Genomic DNA, 19,116 nt, shown 5'->3' on the forward strand with positions numbered 1-19,116 from the left:
TTGCGTTTAGTGAGTGCCTATTATGTGCCAGGCACTGTGGTACTCTTTGGGGATAAAGTCCCAGAATCTTGGAGGAGAGACTGTCCCAGTGTCATATAAGGCAGGGGTTCTCTTCCCAGCAGTTTATCATAACCCTCAAGTCAAGGATGGTTTTTACATTTTTAGACGGTTGGCAAAAATCAAAAGAATTTTTTTAAAATATATTTTTAGGGACAGAGTCTCACTATGTTGTCCAGGTTGGAGTGCAGTGGTACAATCATAGCTCACTGCAGCCTCGACCTTCCAGGTTCAAGCGATCCTCCCACCTCAGCCTCCCAGTGTAGCTGGGACTACAGGCATGCACCACCACACCCACTAATTTTTAATTTTTTTAATATTCTCGAGATGAGGGAGAGCGTCTCCCTTTGTTTCCCAGGCTGGTCTCAAACTCCTGGCCTCAAGCAATCCTCCTGCTTTGGCCTCCCAAAGAGCTAGGATTGCAAGCATGAGCCACCATGACTAGCCAAAATAATATTTTGGGGATTGTGAAAATTATATGAAATTCATCTGTCAGTGCCCATGAACTATGCTTTATAGGAAAATAGCCACGGCCACACATCATTTACAGATTATCTACAGCTACTTTTGCACTACAGGGGTAGAACTAAAGAGTTGCAAAACTGTATGGGACCCTGGAGGGTCAGCATGTTTACACTACTACTCGGCTCTTTATGGAAAAAGTTTGCCAATCCTCATCTGAATATGGGTGAAAGTGCTCACTTTCTTATTTATTTATTTAGAGAGAGAGTTTTGCTCTTCTTGCCCAGGCTGGAGTGCAATGGTGTGATCTCGGCTCACCACAACCTCCGCCTACCAGGTTCAAACGATTCTCCTGCCTCAGCCTCCCGAGTAGCTGGGATTACAGGCACGTGTCACCACACCCGGTTAATTTTGTATTTTTCGTAGAGATGGGGTTTTTTCCATGTTGGTCAGGCTAGTCTCGAACTCCCGACCTCAGGTGATCCGCCCGCCCCGGCCTCCCAAAGTGCAGGGATTACAGGCATGAACCAGCACGCCCGGCTGAAAGTACTCACTTTCACTACCTTAAAACCATTAGGACAGCTACTATAAGGCAAAAACAAATCAACAAACAAAACAGAAAGTAGCAAATGTGGGCAAAGATGTGGAGAAATCAGAACCCTTGTGCACTGTTGGTAGGAATGTAAAATGGTGCACTATGAAAAACAGTACGTGCTGGGGGTGGTGGTTCACGCCTGTAGTCCCAGCATTTTGGGAGGCTGAGGCAAGCGGATCATGAGGTTAGGAGTTCAAGACCAGCCTGACCAACATGGCAAAAACCCCGTCTCTACTAAAAATACAAAAAATTAGCCAGGCATGGTGGTGCACGCCTGTAATCCCAGCTACTTGGAATCCCAGCTACTTGGAAGGCAGGAGAATCACTTGAACCCGGGAGGGAGAGGTTGCAGTGAGCCGAGATCGCGCCACTGCACTCCAGTCCAGGCCACAGAGCGAAACTCCATCTCCAAAAAAAAAAAAAAAAGAAAGAAAAGAAAAGAGAAAGAAAAGCAGTATGGGCCAGGTGCTCTGGCTCATGCCTGTACTCCTAGCACTTTGAGAGGCGGAGGTGGGTAGATCACCTGATGTCAGGAGTTCAAGACCAGCCTGGCCAACATGGTGAAACCCTGTCTCTGCTAAAAATACAAAACTTAGCTGGGTGTGGTGGCAGGTGCCTGTAATCCCAGCTACTGTGGAGGCTGAGGCGGGAGAATCGCTTGAACCCAGGAGGCGGAGGTTGCAGTGAGCTGAGATCGCACCATTCCATTCCAGCCTGGGCAACAAGAGAGAAACTCTGTCTCAAAAAAAAAAAAAGTACAAAAATTAGCCAGGCATGGTGGCACATGCCTGTAGTCCCAGCTACTCAGGAGGCTGAAGTGGGAGGATCACTTAAGCTTAGGGGATCCAGGCTGCCGTGAGTTATAATTGCACCACCACTGCACTCCAGCCTGGATAACAGAACCACACCCTATCTCAAAAAAAAAAAAAAAAAAAAAAAGGCCGGACGCGGTGGCTCATGCCTGTAATCCCAGCACTTTGGGAGGCCGAGGCGGGCGGATCACGAGGTCAGGAGATCAAGACCATCCTGGCTAACACGGTGAAACCCAGTCTGTACTGAAAATGCAAAAAATTAGCCAGGCATGGTGGTGCACGCCTGTAATCTCAGCTACATTGTAATGGTCAGTTTTATGTTTTGCAAATTTCACCTCAATTTTTTAAAAGAAAAAAGGGAAGGATGTTCTATGAGATGACTGCTTGAGCCCAGGAGTTCAAGACCAGCCTGTGCAACATAGTGAGACCCCATCTCTGCAAAAGAATCACACACCAAAAAATGGCTGTGGCTGGGCGCGGTGGCTCACACCTGTAATTCCAACACTTTGGCAGGCCGAGGCTGGTGGTTCACAAGGTCAGGAGTTCAAAACCAGCCTGGCCAACATGGTGAAACTCCATCTCTACTAAAAATACAAAAATTAGCCAGGCGTGGTAGCAGGCACCTGTAATCCCAGCTAGTTGGGAGGCTGAGGCAGGAGAATCGCTTGAAACCAGAAGGCAGAGGTTGCAATGAGCCGAGATCACCCCACTGCACTCCAGCCTGGGCAACAAGAGTGCAACTCCATCATAAATAAATAAGTAAAGCTGAGCATAATGGCATGCATCTGGGGTCCCAGCCACTCAGGAGGGTGACATGGGAGGATTGCTCGAGCCCAGGAGGTCAAGGCTGCAGTGAGTTAAAATCACACCATTGCACTCCAGCCTGGGTGACAGAACGAGACCCTCTCTCTAAAACAAAAAAATTAAGAGATAGAATAGATGGATGATGGATAGATAGGTAATAGGTACATGGATAGATGACAGATGATAAACAGGTGACAGATAAATGATAAATGAATAGATGAGAGAGAAATGATAATAGATAATAGATAATAGATGGTTAGATAGGTAGGTGAAAAATAGGTAGAGAGACTATCAGTGAATAGATAGATGATAGACAGATAATACATAGATAATACATAGATAAATGATAGGTGGATGAACAGGTCATGAATGTATTGATAAGTAGACAGATGACGGATGAATGGATGGAAGGATGGAAGAATTGATTGATGAATGGATGGATTGATGGGTAGGTAGGTACATGGATAGATAGATAGATAAATAGACAGACAGATGGGGACAGAAGGGACAGCGCTTCCTTGCAGCAGAACACCAGCTAATAAATGTGGAAAGAATGATGGAGTTGGAAACTCATATTGTAACTTGACAGTGGAGAAACCACAGGAACAAAAAAATTTTTGATAAAATTTTTGGGGAAATTGACAACATTTAAATACAGACTGTGAATTCAATAATAGTATAATGTCAATGTTGAATTTTGTGTCTTTTAAAATCTTGCTCTGGTTATGTACAAGGAGGTTCTTGTTCTTAAGACCTATTTAGGGGTAAAGGGGAATGTCATCTGCAAATTCACTTTTAACTCTTCCAGGAAAAATAAATACTATGTGTGGGTAGAGAGAGGAAATGACAGAGCAAATGGAACAAAACATTAGGAGAACCAATGCAACTGGGTAAAGGCTAATGGGGACTCTTTGCATTATTCTCATAGCTTTGCTAGAAGTCTGAAATAATATAGTTAAAGTTAAAGCAACACTGGAGAGAATTTCCCTCTGTAGGCTGTGAAGTGGACAGTGGGCTCATTTGCTATGAATGAGCTAGGGGACATCTGAGGTTGGGGAGAGAGGGAGAGCTTTGAAGTCATCGTGAAGAGTGAGGGGTTCATCGAGAAGAGAACACTAGAACAGCAGAGGCTGGGGTGGACAGGTGCGTCCACCAGGAGCAGGGCAAGGATGCAGGCAATGGAGGCCACAGCGCTCTCACAGAACTCAATTCAATGTCTCAGAAGGAAGCCACGGGCAGGCCCACTTTCTAGGTCCCTGCTCCTTCCTCCCTACCATACCTGTGTAGGAAGGAAAGGACCTTGATACAAAAATGATCAAGGAGAAAAAGATCAATCATTGTTTCTAGGGTGGCCCCTCTCTGGGCTCAGTTGGTGGGGTGGGCAAAGCCTTGAGTTGCAGAAAGACCTGCCATGATGGGCAGCCCCCTTCCCAACTCCAGGGGTGTCTTTTCAATTCTGCCCATCCTCCCAGGACCCACCCTGAACCCCTCGCCCTTATTCCATTCAGACTTGAGGCACTCACACGGATGTAGGGCTTCACCCTGTTACAAGGAAACCAGCCAATTTCATTAGTAGATGTATTCCTGCCCTAAACACCCAGGAGACAAAAACAGGAACAGAGAGGTTATAGGATCCATAACCCCACCCACCACCTAAACCCATAACCCTCCACATGGATCCTGCCCCATCACTCGTGTGTGTGTGTGTGTGTCCGTCTCTCTGCTCAATGGTCACTCTGCTTGTCCATCTATCTCAAGATGGCCTGGAGAGCCCAGAGAGGTGACAATCAGTATTAACTTCCTGGGAAGATGGCCATCTCAGAAAAGCTATGCCCAGAAATCTCAGTGTACCTCCCTGACTCTCCAAGCATCACCTCCAGAGCACACTGGGACTATGACCCAACTCCCTGAGACCACATGAATCCATAACCCTACACTTGGGTCCCACCCCATCACTCCTATTGTCCCAGCCTGTACCTCCCACCAGTTCTGTTCAGCCTCAGCCTTTGTGAGCTCCACAATGTCTCCAGGGTTGAGTCGTAGAAAGGGTCCAATGGCTCCAGGGGGTGGAGGAAGCCCATAGTATTCCTGGAACACCTCCATCTTGGGCAGACCTGGAGGACAGGGTACAGGAGTACAGGGTGATTGGCAGTCAACTTTCAATGCTGAATCTTGCCACCCACCAGAATGGCTAAAATTTTTCTTTTTAGACTGGCAATACCAAGTGTTAACAAGAACGTGGAGCAACTGGAATTCTCACTCATTGCTGATGGGGATACTCTTTGGAAAACTATTCGACAATATCTACTGAAGCTAAACATTGTATCTACTCTGTAACCCAGCAACCCAAGAGAAATAAAAACATGTGTCCTGGCCAGGTGAGGTGGCTCACGCCTGCAATCCCATCACTTTGAGAGGACGAGGTGGACGGATCACCTGAGGTCAGGAGTTCAAGACCAGACTGGCCAATGTGGTGAAACCCCATCTCTACTAAAACTACAGAAATTAGCCAGGCATGGTGGCAGGCGCCTGTAATCCCAGCTACTTGGGAGGCAGGGGGCAGGAGAATCGCTTGAACTCAGGAGGCAGAGGTTGCAGTGAGCTGAGATCATGCCACTGCACTCCAGCCTAGGCAATGGAGTGAGACTCCATCTCAAAACAAACAAACAAACAAAAAACGAAAAACAAAAAATGTCCTTCAAGAGTTGCAGCTTTATTCAGAATATCCAAAAACTGGCAACCAACCAAATGTCCTCAATAGGTTGATCAATCAATAAACAAATTGTGATACCATCACATAATGGAATACTATACAGCAATGAAAAAGAAAAAGCTGTTGCTACAGGCAACCACATCGATGCATCTCACCATCATTATGTCAGATAAAAGAAACCAGATGAAATAAGCATGCACTATATGATTTTATTTATAGAAAACTCAAGAGCAGGCAAAATTAATCTATGGTGATAGACATCAGACAGTGGTTCCCTATGGGAGATAGGTGAGTAGCAGTGCTTTCTGATAAAACTTTCTGTGGTGATGGATATGTCCAATATGGTAGCAACTAGCCACAGGCAGTTATTGAGAGCTCCAAGGCTAAGTAAAAAAAAATTTAAGATGATTTCATTTTAATTCATTTATATCAGACAGTGCCGTTCCGGATGGATGGAAATGTTCTATACTTTTATTTGATTGTTGGTTGCATGGATAAAAACGTATTAAGTCATATACTTAAGATTTATTGATTTTTACATACCTTAAAGTATGTATTTCCTCTCTCAATAAAATACATGTATGTGTGTGCATATATATATGTGTATATATATATTCTATTGTATAAAGGACACTTGGGCTGTTTCTAATTTTGACTGTTGCTAAGAAAGCTGACTATTGCTAATTACATAATAAGTAATAATAAGAAGAAAACATACCTATTCATAGATTTCACATATTTATTTTTTTATTTCCTTGAAACAGGATCTTGGTCTGTTGCCCAGGCTGGAGTGCAGTGGCGTGATCATGGCTCACTGCAACCTTGAATTCCTGGGTTTAAGCAGGAACCCCACTAATTTAAAAAAATTTTTTGTAGACACAGGGTCTCATTATGTTGCCCAGGCTGGTCTCAAACTCCTAGCCTTGGAGTTTGAGTGCTGGGATTACAGACATGATTATGTTATATATTTATATAAATATATTTATTTTATGTTTATGTAATATATTTATATAAATATATTTATGTTTATGTAATATATTTATGTTATATATTATCACACCTGATTATGTTATATATTTATATGTCATATAAATGGCATATAAGTGGAACACTCCTGCCACTGCACTCCAGCCTGGGATACAGAGCAAGACCCTGCTTCTAAAAATTTTTTTTTAAAAAGATGTATTATATATATACATATACAATATATGACATATATGTATCAGCTTTATTTGCAATAGTAAAAAACTAGAAACAACTCAAATGTCCTCAATACAACAGAAGGAGACATGTATATATTTTTTTAAGTTTTTTCGTTTTTGTTTTTGTTTTTTTTGAGACGGAATCTCGCTCTGTCGCCCAGGCTGGAGTGCAGTGGCCGGATCTCGGCTCACTGCAAGCTCCACCTCCCGGGTTTATGCCATTCTCCTGCCTCAGCCTTCTGATTAGCTGGGATCTCCTGCCTCAGCCTCCCGAGTAGCTGGGACTACAGGCACCTGCCACCTCGCCCGGCTAGTTTTTTGTATTTTTTTAGTAGAGATGGGGTTTCACCGTGTTCACCAGGATGGTCTCGATCTCCTGACCTCGTGATCCGCCCGTCTCGGCCTCCCAAAGTGCTGGGATTACAGGCTTGAGCCACCGCGCCTGGCCTTAAGTTTTTTTTAAATTAAGGTTGGGCACAGTGGCTCATGCCTGTAATCCCAACACTCTGGGAGGCCAAGCAGGCCAATCCCCTGAGGTTAAGAGTTCGAGACCAGCCTGCTCAACATGGTGAAACACCGTCTCTACTAAAAATACAAAATACAAAAATCAGCCAAGCGTGGTGCCTGTAGTCCCAGCTGCTCAGGAGGCTGAGGCAGGAGAATCATTTGAACTTGGGAGGTGGAGGTTGTAGTGAGCCAAGATCGCACCACTGCACTCCAGCCTGGGCAATGGGGCAAGATTCCATCTCCAAAAATAAATACATAAATTAATTAATTAAAATAATAATTAAAATTAATTTAATAAAATTAATTTTAATTAATTCATTAAAATATACAGTATGACTGGGCAACATAGCAAGACCTCATCTCTATTTTAAAAATTTAAAAATTAGGCGTGGTGGCATGCACCTGACTTCAAGCGATCCTCCCGCCTTGGCCTCCCAAATTGCTGGGATTACAGGTGGGAGCCATTGCACCCAGCCCAATGTGGCTGTTAATATGATGATGGAGATCTGTCCCTGGGTCAACATGAATGGAGATACATTTTCCTCCTGCCCCCACACAGCATCCCCTGCCAACTCACCCAGCTCATTCCTCTTTTTGTCCTGAGCCCTGCGATGCAGTTTGTCCTGGAAGGAGAGACAAAGAAAACCTGTTTACCTAAGCCCAGCCTGGGGGCTTGTAGGCCCCCATCACTGTCCTCACCCCACAAAGGATCACGGCCAGTTCCGGGATGCCCTGGGTCCTCCCTGCACTGTTGCCCATTATGTGCAGTGCACAGGAAGGAGCGTGGGAAAGTCTTACCTTCCTCATAGTTCCCGGGAAATCTATGGGAGAGTAAAGGTAACGGTGAGAACGGGAAATCCTCCACAGAGAACCAAGCTCATCTCCCAGCCTCCCTCCCACTCGTACCTTGCCCATGTCGGCCACACGGAGGGACCCTCCCCAGACACTCCTTGTGTGCAGGTGCCCGGCACCGATGGCAGCGATAGCCCTGATAGAAGGTACCTCTGAGATGCAGGGGACACATAAAGAAGAGTGAGTGACCTTTGCAGACATGGCCAAATATTCTGCCAAGAACATTAAGGGCCCCCTTGGGTTCTCTTTAGATCAGGAGAGCGACGGAGAAGCAGAAAATCAAAGTAGGAACGCCCCCATCTCCCAATTTAGGGAACCAATTACTGGGGCAGCTTCTCTAGCAAGGACCTGATGACCAAGCCCAGGATGCAGGACCTTTCTCTTAGATTCCCACCTAAGCAGCATCTGACAAGCCTTGCAGGACGTGGTCTCCTCAAAGGAGAACATTTGGAAGTCATGCCCGTTGGCGGTGGCATTCTCTGGGTAGATGTTGGAGCTGGCAGAGGAAAATTTAAAAAAAAACAAAGAGGGTCAGCATTTTATTCCTTTTTATGGCTGAATACTATTCCATGATATGAACAGACCACATTTTGTGCGTCCATTCATTCACTGATTGACGTCTGGGTCATTTCCACCCTTTGGCCACACTCAATCGTGCTGCTACGCACATCGGGAGAAAGAGAAAGCAGGTTAGGAGTTTCCAGGGGCTTCGAGAGTGAGGAATTGGGAGTGAATGTTTAATGGGTATGAGGTCTCCTTTGGGCTGATGAAAAGGTTTTGAAACTGGATAGAGGTGATGGTTGCACAACACTGTTAGTGTACAAAGTGCCATGCAATCGTGCACTTTGAAATTGTTAGATTTTTGTTGTGGGCATTTTGCCTCATGTAAAAAGGAGGAGGAGAAGACAGAAGTGGAAGATGAGGAAGAGGGGAAGAAGAAGGAGGAGGAGGAAGAGGAGGAAAGGGAGGAGGAGGAGGAAGAGGAGGAGGAAGAGGAGGAAAGGGAGGAGGAGGAGGAGGAAGAGGAGGTGAAGGAAGAGGAAAAAAGGGAGGAAAGGGAGAAGGAAGAAGGGGTGGAGGAGGAATAGGAAGAAGAGGAAGAGAAGGAAGGAAAGGAGGAGGAAGGGGAGGAAGGAGAGGAGGAAGAAGGAGAGGAGGAGGAAGAACAAAAGGAAGAGCAGGAGGAGGAAAGAGGAGGAGGAAAGGAGGAGAAGGAGAAAGAGGAGGAGGAGGAGGGGTAGGAAGGAAACCAGGAGGAGGAGAAGGAAGAGGAGAGGGGAACAGGAAAGAGGAGGAGAGGAGAAGAGTCTGGGCCGGTAGCTGAAGCTTGCACACAACTCCGGCATTCCAAGGATGAAGACAGCCTTGGGCTTGTCCCTCTTATTTCCCAAATGAAGAGACTGAGGTTCAGAGTGGTCCCATGGCATGTCAGGACAGAGTAGGGACTAGAGCACATTCCTCTTTCCCAGCCCCTGCCCCTCTGAGGACAGAAAGAGGAAGGAAGACGGGGACTCACATGGCCATCTCAAACTGCTCCATCCACTTCTTCTTCAATTCTCTTGTCTTGAAGAACAGTTCATAGCCCTGGGCACCTTGGTCCTCAATCAGCAGGAACATGTGGCTCCACTGCAGGGAAGCAGAGCTCAGACTGAAGGCACTGCCCCTGCGGAGGGTGGGAGCACACACCCACTGCCCCTCCTCTGTAGGGAACAGTCAAGCCCGTGACAGTCTCTGTGTCCCCAGCACCATGCACAGATATCCTTGTAAAAGGGCTTTCTAGGATATCCAAATACACAACCATAAACCCAAAACCACACACACATGTGTGCACATGCACACACACACACACGCCTTTGCAGAGGCACACACCAGACACAGCATGTCACTCATCATTGATTTGTCTGTTCAACAAAGCATTGGCGCAGCGCCTACTGAGAAACAGACACTGCTAGGAGCTAGGGACAGAGCAGCGAATAGGACGTGGTCCCCAGAGCTCCAGCTCGGTAGGAGAGACGGATGCCGGAAGCAGGCAGTCACAAGACAGCAACTGGCTCCTTGGGAGGCACAGGCTGAGAAACAGAGAAGCTGGCCAGGTGTGGTGGTGCACACCTGTAATCCCAGCACTTTGGGAGGCCAAGACGGGTGAATCACAAAGTCAGCAGTTCAAGAACAGCCTGACCAACGCGGTGAAACCCCGTCTCTACTAAAAATACCAAAAATTAGCTGGGTGTGGTGGCGTGCACCTGTAATCCCAGCTACTCGGGAGGCTGAGGCAGGAGCATTGCTTGAACCCAGGAGGCAGGAGGTTGCAGTGAGCTGAGATCATGCCACTGCACTCCAGCCTGGGTGACAAAGCAAGACTCTTTCTAAAAAAAAAAAAAAAAAAAAAAGAAGCCACAGACCAGAGCTCAGGGAGGATCTCCAGGGAAAAGACTAAAGCGAAGGGAAGAGTTCACAGGAGAAAAAGCAAAAGGAAGCAAGGAAGAGCCGAGAGGGAGAGAGGTCTCAACTCAAATGTCACTGCCACAGACAGTGTCCCTTCCACAGAGAGTGTCCCTGAACAATGGAGGTAAGATGTGACTGTGGTAGATGAGGGGGGCCCATCCTCACCTACCACAGTCACATCCCCTGTTTGGTTTTATTCATTTATTTTTTAATAGAGACTGGGTCTCACTCTGTGGCCCCGGCTGGAGTGCAATCATAGCTCACTGCAGCCTCCAACTCTTGGCCACAAGTGATCCTCCAGCCTCAGCCTCCCATGTAGTTAGGGCTACAAGCATGTGCCACCAAGCCCAGCTACATTTTTTTTTTTTAATGTTTTTTAGAAACGAGGATCTCCCTATGTTGCCCAGGCTGGTCTCAAACTCCTGGGCTCAAGAGATTCTCCCACCTCAGCCTCCCAAAGTGCTGGGATTACAGGTGTGAGCCACTGTACCCAGCCACCTACTTTATTTTTCTTGTAGAAAGCATCCCATAAGAAGGCAAGTACCATACAAGAGATAAAATAGACCAGACATGTGCCATGCCTGTAATCTCAGCACTTTGGGAGGCTGAGGTGGGTGGATCACTTGAGGTCAGGAGTTTGAGACCAGCCTGGCCCACATGGTGAAACCTGGTCTCTACTAAAAATACAAAAATTAGCTGGGTGTGGTGGTGGGCACCTGTAATTTCAGCTACTCAGGAGGCTGAGGCAGGAGAATTGCTTGAACCTGGGAGCCAGAGGTTGCAGCGATCCGAGATCATGCCACTGCACTCCAGCCTGAAGGACAGAGTAAGACTCTCTCAAAAAAGAAAGAAAGAAAAGAAACAAAATAAAAACTCGATATTGCTTTCCATTTTAGTCCTAGCACCTAGAAGAGTGCCCTGGATAGAGTAGGTGCTCAATTTAAAAACTGTTGAGTGGCTCATGCCTGTAATCCCAGCACTTCGGGAGGCCGAGGCAGGTGGATCACGAGGTCAGGAGAAGGAGACCATGGGGCTAACATAGGGAAACCCCGTCCCTACTAAAAATACAAAAAATTAGCCAGGCGTGGTGGCACGTGCCTGTAGTCCCAGCTACTGGGGGAGGCTGAGCCAGGAGAATGGCACGGATCCGGGAGGCAGAGGTTGCAGTGAGCCGAGATTGTGTCACTGCACTCCGGCCTGGCGACAGAGCAAGACTCCGTCTTAAAAAAACAAAAAACAAAACAAAACAAGACTGTGAGTGGATTAATACACACTTCTATGTAGATGTAGTCTGGCAAACACAGGCGTATGCCCAAGTGGAGAGGGCTAAGCTGCCGACTGCGTGACGTCGAAGCCCCACCTTCTTGTTGTCGCGGTCTCCTGAAGAGTCATCCCGAATCTGGAAGCTGTGCAGGTTCACAAAGTCCTTGAGGTCATAGGAGTCTCCCCGGCGCTTACAGATGAGCAGAGCTTTGTCGAGCAGGAAGGCATACCTGGAAGGATGGATAAGGCTTTCCTGTCTGGCTCTTCCCAACTGTCCCCACCAGCTCTCTGGCCAGTTCCTCCACATCCTGGTCCCACCCTGACCTTCTCCTCCTTCTTGGCCAATTTGATCATGCCCACCTGTCCATCCTGATCTCACCCACGTGATCCACGTTGGCTCTACTGCCTGTCAGTCTTGGCTCCACCCATATTCCTCGCTGGCTCCGTCCTGCCTGCCCATCAAGGCTCCACTGCCTTGTCTGGATGGATCTACCACCTGTCTGTCTAGAAATCTTGTCTCAACCACACTCAGGTCCCTACCCAAATTCATCTTAATTCCACCTACAAGTCTACGTAGGAACTGGCCCCACCCCTACCCAGGCTCCCCCGAAGATCTGCATTGGCTCCACCCACCTGTCCATCTAGGAGTCTGGCCACGCCCCTATCCAGGCTCTTTCCCAGATCTGTGTTGACTCCACCCAACCACCCATCTAGAAACCTGGCCCTATCCCTACCCAGGCTCCATTCAGATCTGTGTTGACTCCACGCACCTGCCCATCTAGGAGCCTGGCCCCACCCCTGCCCAGGCTCCACCCAGATCTGTGTTGACTCCACGCACCTGCCCATCTAGGAGCCTGGCCCCCACCCCTGCCCAGGCTCCACCCAGATCTGTGTTGACTCCACGCACCTGCCCATCTAGGAGCCTGGCCCCACCCCTGCCCAGGCTCCACCCAGATCTGTGTTGACTCCACGCACCTGCCCATCTAGGAGCCTGGCCCCCACCCCTGCCCAGGCTCCACCCAGATCTGTGTTGACTCCACGCACCTGCCCATCTAGGAGCCTGGCCCCACCCCTGCCCAGGCTCCACCCAGATCTGTGTTGACTCCACGCACCTGCCCATCGAGGAGCCTGGCCCCCACCCCTGCCCAGGCTCCACCCAGATCTGTGTTGACTCCACGCACCTGCCCATCTAGGAGCCTGGCCCCACCCCTGCCCAGGCTCTGCTTCAGATCTATGTTGATTCCATCCACCTGCCCATCTAGGAGCCTGGCCCCACCCCTTTGCCCAGGCTCCATCCCAGATCCATGTTGATTCCACTCACCTGTCCATCTTGGAGCGCCGTTCCACCGAGGTGATCTTGAGCTCCCCGTCGATCTTGGGCCGGCCATAGTGAGCCAGAGACTGGTCCTACGCAGCAGGCAGGGGGTCTAGCAAGGGTCTCCCAAGAAAGGAGCCAGACACCCTCCCCACGTGGCCACACCCCTGGCCCACCCGGCTCCACCACCTCACCAGGTTCTCAATGGAGAGCTGGAAATTGGTAATCTGCCGCAGTGTCTCGTTGTCTCGCTTGACCTCGTTCACGCACTGAGCCAGGTCCTGGGGAAGGGCCAGGGGTGAACCTGGCCCCCCAACAGCCGACCCAGGCTCCTACTTAACCCCAGCTAGAGGATCAGCCTCCACCAGGAGGGTGTCTGCAGCAGGTGAGACACCATCATCACCCCACACCCACTCACCCTCATGGCATCCAGGGCCAGCCGCAGGTTCTCCTTCTCCATCGCCTCCTGTGTGTGTTTCACCAGCTCCTGCGAGAACCAAGACGTCAGACGTCACCTGGCCCCTCCCCTTCTCCCTGGGGGGAGGGCCTTCCAAACAATGCTAGCTCACCAGCTCCTCCCTCGTATTGGTGGTCCTGGAGGCTGAGACATGACCCCAGTAACCCATCCCCGAGTGTCCTAGAGACCCAACCCCCAGAAGCCAACCCCGTCCCCACTTTTATAGACACAGGAGAGTAGATGCGTGGAGCCCATGCCTCAGGGATGGGCCCGGCACCTGGAGAAGAAGGTGATATTTGAGAACTCGCTGCATAGGCACCATCAGTAGGTCCCGCAAGGTGAACCTCCCGTTGTTGGCTCGCTGAGAACATTCCTGGTGAATCAGAGAACAATGGGGAAACTGAGGCAGGTCCCAGAAAGAGCCAGTTGCAGGGTGGGTGCAGATAGATCTGAATAAAGACGTGGGCAGCTCTCCACCCCAGAGCTGTGGGGATTTTTCTAGAGGCCAAAGCATCATATCTGCCCCCAAGGAAACAGGGAAAGGGCTCCAAGAGGTGGGGGCAGCTTAAGAACCACTGGAAGGAACTTTGGGAGGACGAGGCGGGAGGATCACTTGAGGTCAGTAGTTCAAGACCAGCCTGGCCAACATGGGGAAACCCCGTCTCTGCTGGAAAAAAAAAAAAAAAAGCTGGTGTGGTGGTGGACTCCTGTAATCCCAGCTACTCAGGAGACTGAGGCAGGAGAACTGCTTGAACCCAGAAGGCAGAGATTGCAGTGAGCTGAGATCGCACCACTGCACTCAAACCTGGGTAACAGACGGAGACTCCATCTCAAAAAACAAACAAACAAAAAAACAATGGGAAGAGGCTGGGTACAACTGCTCACGCCTGTAATCCTAGCTCTTTGAGAGGCTGAGGTGGGTGAATCGCTTGAGCCCTGGAGTTCGAGACCACCCTGGACAACATGGTAAAACCCCATCTCTACAAAAAACACAAAAATTAGCCAGGAATGGTGGCATGCATCTGTAGTCCCAGCTACTCAGGAGGCCGAGGTAGGAGCTGGGAGGATTGCTTGGGTACAGGAGTTCTAGGCTGCGGTGAGCTATGATCATGCCACTGCACTCCAGCTTGGGGGACAGAATGAGAACCTGTCTCAAAACAAAACAAAACAAAAAAACCACTGGAATGTGGCAAACGCTGCCTGGGATAGAGGTCCAGTATTCTGCCTGCTGAGGGGGGCCGCAGACGGGGAGAGGGACAGGTCTGGAGAGCCCCCATCCTCCCACCCCTGCCCTGTCTGTGTTTCCACCAGACAAACAGATCCAGGTTGAAGTTCAATTCTAGATCAGGTTCAGCCCAGGATCAGGGGTTGGTTGGAATTGGGGTTCAGTGAGAAGTGGGAGCTCAGCCCAGACTTGGGGTACCATCAATGCTAGGGCTCAGCCGAGGGCTGGGGTTCGGTGTGGGATCAGAGCTCAGTTCAGGGTCAGGACGTCACCCTGATATCAGGGGTCAGCCCAGACCCGGGGACAGCCCATTTCTGTTCTTCTCCATTTCCTCCACTTGGCTGGCCAGTACCTCCCTCCCCAGTCCTTTGACGGATCCCTGGCTGGGCTGCGGCAGAAAGTGGACCATCTGCAATTCAGTGTCCTCCCTGCTGCCCCCAGGGCCTGGGGACGAGCGGGAGAGGCCCCCACCTCCAGCTTCATCTGCACGTCCTCCCGGGCTGCGGCCACACGATCCAGGTGTTTGCTGGCTGACTCCACCTGGCTGCAGTAGCGGCCGTAGACGAGGAACCTACAGCGAGAGGACAGGCCACCAGGTAAGGGTGGCTGGCATCAAGGTCGGGCAGAGGCCGGCGTCAGCCTTGGCCTCCCTCTTCCCAGCTGGAGAAGAAACCTGACTCTCAGTTTCCCCATCTGTGAAATGGGAATAACAATAGCATCTCCCACGTGAGGCAATTGTAGCATTATCTCATTTAACACTATGGTAATCTCACCACAGTACCTGGTATTGTCTCTGCCCAATGTTTGTTTATTTTTATTTTTATTTTATTTTATTTTATTTTATTTAGTTATTTTTGAGATGGAGTTTCACTCTTGTCCACCAGGCTGGAGTACAGTGGTGCGATCTCAGCTCACTGCAACCTCCACCTCCTGGGTTCAAGCGATTCTCCTGCCTCAGCCTCCTGAGTAGCTGGCATTACAGGTGCCCGCCACCACGCCTGGCTAATTTTTGTATTTTTAGTAGAGACCAGGTTTCACCATGTTGGCCGGGCTGGTCTCCAACTCCTGATCTCAAGTGATCTGCCCTCCTTGGCCTCCCAAAGTGCTGGATTTACAGGCGTGAGCCACCACACCTGGCCTATTTTTTATTTTTGAGACAGAGTCTTGCTCTGCCGCCTGGGCTGCAGTCCAGTGGCGTGATCTTGACTCACTGCAACCTCCGCCTCCCGGGTTCAAGCAATTCTCCTGAGTAACTAGGATTACAGGTGCACACCACCATGCCCAGCTAATTGTTTTTTTGTATTTTTAGTTGTGTTTTAGTTGTATTTTCAGGCGATGCAGACAGGGTTTCACCATATTGGCCAGCCTGGTCTTGAACCCCTGACCTCAAATGATCCACCCGCCTCAGCCTCCCAAAGTGCTGGGATTACAGGCGTGAGCCACCGCACCTGGCCAATGTTCCTTCATTTAACAAATACTTATTGAGCACCTACTATGTGCCAGGCCCTATGTGCATCCGTATATTCCACCCTCACCACCAGCCTAGGAGGCACATTCCTGTGACCCACTGATGTACAGATGAGGAAGCAGAAGCACAGAGAGGTTAAGTGACTACGCAGTACCACACAGCAGAGCTGGGAATTGAACCAGAGATGGGCAGCCCCTTGCCCATGAGCACACAGCACAAAGTCCTCCCCGTCCAGTGGTGTCTGAGAGTAAGGTCTCTCGAATGCCCAGCCTAGGCAAGGCAGAGTGACCCCAGAGCTTCAGTCTGGCCAGCTGAGTCTCACCTCTCCTTGTATTTGATGAAGACCTGGTAGAGATTGGCTGCGCCAGGGGTGCCCAGGGCTTCCTTCATCTCCTTTAGGAAGTGAGTATGAACACGAAGCAGGTCCTACTCGGAGGGAAGGGTGAGGGCTGGGACCAGAGCCCAGGGTTCAAGGGGCCAGGCAGGAAAGGGGCCCCATGCTGTTCAACTCCCAACCCCTGTACTCCAGGGATAGGTAGGGGCAGCAGGTTGTACGCACTAGACAGACCCAAGAGGGCTGGGGATCGGCTGGTTCACCTCAATGTTGATAAAGATGATCTCAATGTCTTGAGGTTTCAGGAACCGTTGCAGGGGCTTCATGAAATGCTGCAGGGAAGGGAGAGAAGGATGATGGAAGACAAGATTCCCTCCTCCAGACCAGTCTCAGAGAGACAGAGGAAGGAGACAGAGAGGGAGATAAAGAGAGGGAGCGTGTCCACACGAAAACTTGTACAAGAATGTTCACAGCGAAATTATTCATAATAACCCAAAAGCAGAAATAACCAAAATGCTTATCAATGGGTGAATGGATGTATAAAATGTGGTCCGGCCAGGCGCGGTGGCTCATGCCTGTAATCCCAGCACTTTGGGAGGCCGAGGCAGGTGGATCACGAGGTCAGGAGTTCAAGACCAGCCTGACCGAGATGGTGAAACCCCATCTCTACTAAAACTACAAAAATTAGCCAGGCACGGTAGCAGGTGCCTGTAATCCCAGCTACTCAGGAGGCTGAGTCAGGAGAATCGCTTGAACCTGGATGGCAGAGGTTGCAGTGAGCCGAGATCATGCCACTACACTCCAGCCTGGGCAACAGAGTGAGACTGGTCTCAAAAAAGAAAAAAAATATATGGTCCATCTGTACCATGGAATATTATTCAGCCATGAAAAGGAATGAAGCTCTGACACAGGTTACAGTGTGGATGAACCTTGAAAACACCACGCTCAACGAAAGAAGCCAGATGCATATAAACCACATAGTATATAATTCCCTTTATATGAAATGTCCAGAAGAGGCCAATCCACAGAAACAGGGAATAAGCTCGTGGTTACCATGGACTGGGGGAAGATAAGAGATTGAGGGGGGACAGCTAAAGAGTTTGGAGTTTCTTTGGGGGATGATGAAAATGTTCTAAAATAAAGGCCAGGAGTGGTGGCTCACACCTGTAATCCCAACACTTTGGGAGGCCAAGGCAGGAGGATCGCTTGAGGCCAGGAGTATGAGACCAGCCTGGGCAACATAGCAAGACCCCACATCTACAAAAAAAATTTTAAAGAATTAAGCAGGGTGTGGTGGCATGCATCTGCAGCCCCAGCTCCTCAGGAGGTTAAGGCAGGAGGATCATTTGAGCCCAGGAGTTCGAGGCTGCACTGAACTATGATCGTGCCACTGCCCTCCAGCCTGGATGGGAGAGTGAGATCCATTTCAAAACAAAACAAATCAAAACAAAAGAAACAAACAAAAAAACAAATGAAAATGTTCCAAAATTAGATAGTAGTGATGACTGCATAATCTTGTATGTATGCCAAAAACCATTGAACTGTATACTCTAAATGGATGGATTATATGTATATTAATGAAATCTCAATAAAGCTATTCTTAAAAGAAATGGAGAGATGAGGATACAGAAAAAGACTGAGCCAGGGATAAAGAGCTACAAAGGGAGAGAATGACACACTGAGGAAGAAAGTAGCAAGAGAAGACCCGGAAGGAAAAGGAGACAGAGTGAGAGATAAAGAGAGAGACAGAGAGACAAGAGGAAGAGGCCCAGTGCGACCTCCCAAAAGGCTTGGATCACAGGAGGATTGCTTGAGCCCAGGAGTTTAAGACCAGCCTGGGTAACATAGCAAAAAAAAAAAAAAATATATATATACACACACACACACACACACACACTATATATATTATATATCTTATATATACTTTATATATATCTCTAAATAAAGATATATGTCTTTAAAAGATAGACATATAAGCTGGGCACAGTGGCTCACCCCTGTAATCCCAGCACTTTTGGAGGCCGAGGTGGGCAGATCACTTGAGGTCAGAGTTCGAGACCAGCCCAGCCAACATGGCAAAACCTTGTCTCTAGTAAAAATACAAAAATTAGTCGAGCATGGTGGTGCATGCCTGTAATCCCAGCTACTCGGGAGGCTGAAGCAGAAGGATCGCTTGAGCCCAGTAGACAGAGACTGTAGTAAAGCGAGAACGTACCATTGCCCTCTAGCCTGGGCAATAAGAGAGAAACCCTGCCCCCCCCCAAAAAAGATAGATAGATAAAGATATATATCTTATAGGTATATAAGATAAAGATATATATGTCTACATATGGATTATTTATCTTGTATATTAAAAATATATATATAAAATATATATGCCTATATTAATATATCTACATATTATTTATATTTTATATATTGTATATATTGTTTATATATGGCTCTATATAAAAACTATATATTTATATCTTATAAATATATATCATATATTTATATTTTATACATATTATATGTTTATATTTTTATATATACTTTGTATATATTTATATATTTTCTATTTATGTATATATTTATATATTTTTAATTTTGTATTTATTTTGTTTGT

At 48.3% G+C, this 19,116-nt stretch overlaps 1 protein-coding gene across 3 annotated transcripts in view; it reads right to left on the bottom strand.

Moving 5' to 3' along the window:
* Positions 1-19,116, bottom strand: part of VAV1 (vav guanine nucleotide exchange factor 1) — an 80,464-nt gene that overhangs the window by 14,785 nt on the left and 46,563 nt on the right. For all 3 annotated transcript variants that reach the window (XM_037994640.2, XM_037994643.2, XM_037994642.2), the window contains exons 7-21: positions 16,775-16,843; positions 16,500-16,603; positions 15,181-15,280; positions 13,762-13,857; positions 13,446-13,514; positions 13,222-13,308; positions 13,034-13,119; positions 11,810-11,942; positions 9,521-9,630; positions 8,399-8,500; positions 8,059-8,156; positions 7,951-7,973; positions 7,730-7,775; positions 4,708-4,844; positions 4,254-4,319 (exon numbers count right to left, since the gene is read on the bottom strand). In XM_037994640.2, coding sequence (XP_037850568.2) covers positions 4,254-4,319; positions 4,708-4,844; positions 7,730-7,775; positions 7,951-7,973; positions 8,059-8,156; positions 8,399-8,500; positions 9,521-9,630; positions 11,810-11,942; positions 13,034-13,119; positions 13,222-13,308; positions 13,446-13,514; positions 13,762-13,857; positions 15,181-15,280; positions 16,500-16,603; positions 16,775-16,843 — 1,326 coding nt within the window. The remainder of the gene's footprint in view (positions 1-4,253; positions 4,320-4,707; positions 4,845-7,729; positions 7,776-7,950; positions 7,974-8,058; positions 8,157-8,398; positions 8,501-9,520; positions 9,631-11,809; positions 11,943-13,033; positions 13,120-13,221; positions 13,309-13,445; positions 13,515-13,761; positions 13,858-15,180; positions 15,281-16,499; positions 16,604-16,774; positions 16,844-19,116) is intronic.

The sequence above is a fragment of the Chlorocebus sabaeus genome, chromosome 6 (genome assembly GCF_047675955.1).
Source record: "Chlorocebus sabaeus isolate Y175 chromosome 6, mChlSab1.0.hap1, whole genome shotgun sequence".
NCBI classification, from domain to species: Eukaryota; Metazoa; Chordata; class Mammalia; order Primates; family Cercopithecidae; genus Chlorocebus; species Chlorocebus sabaeus.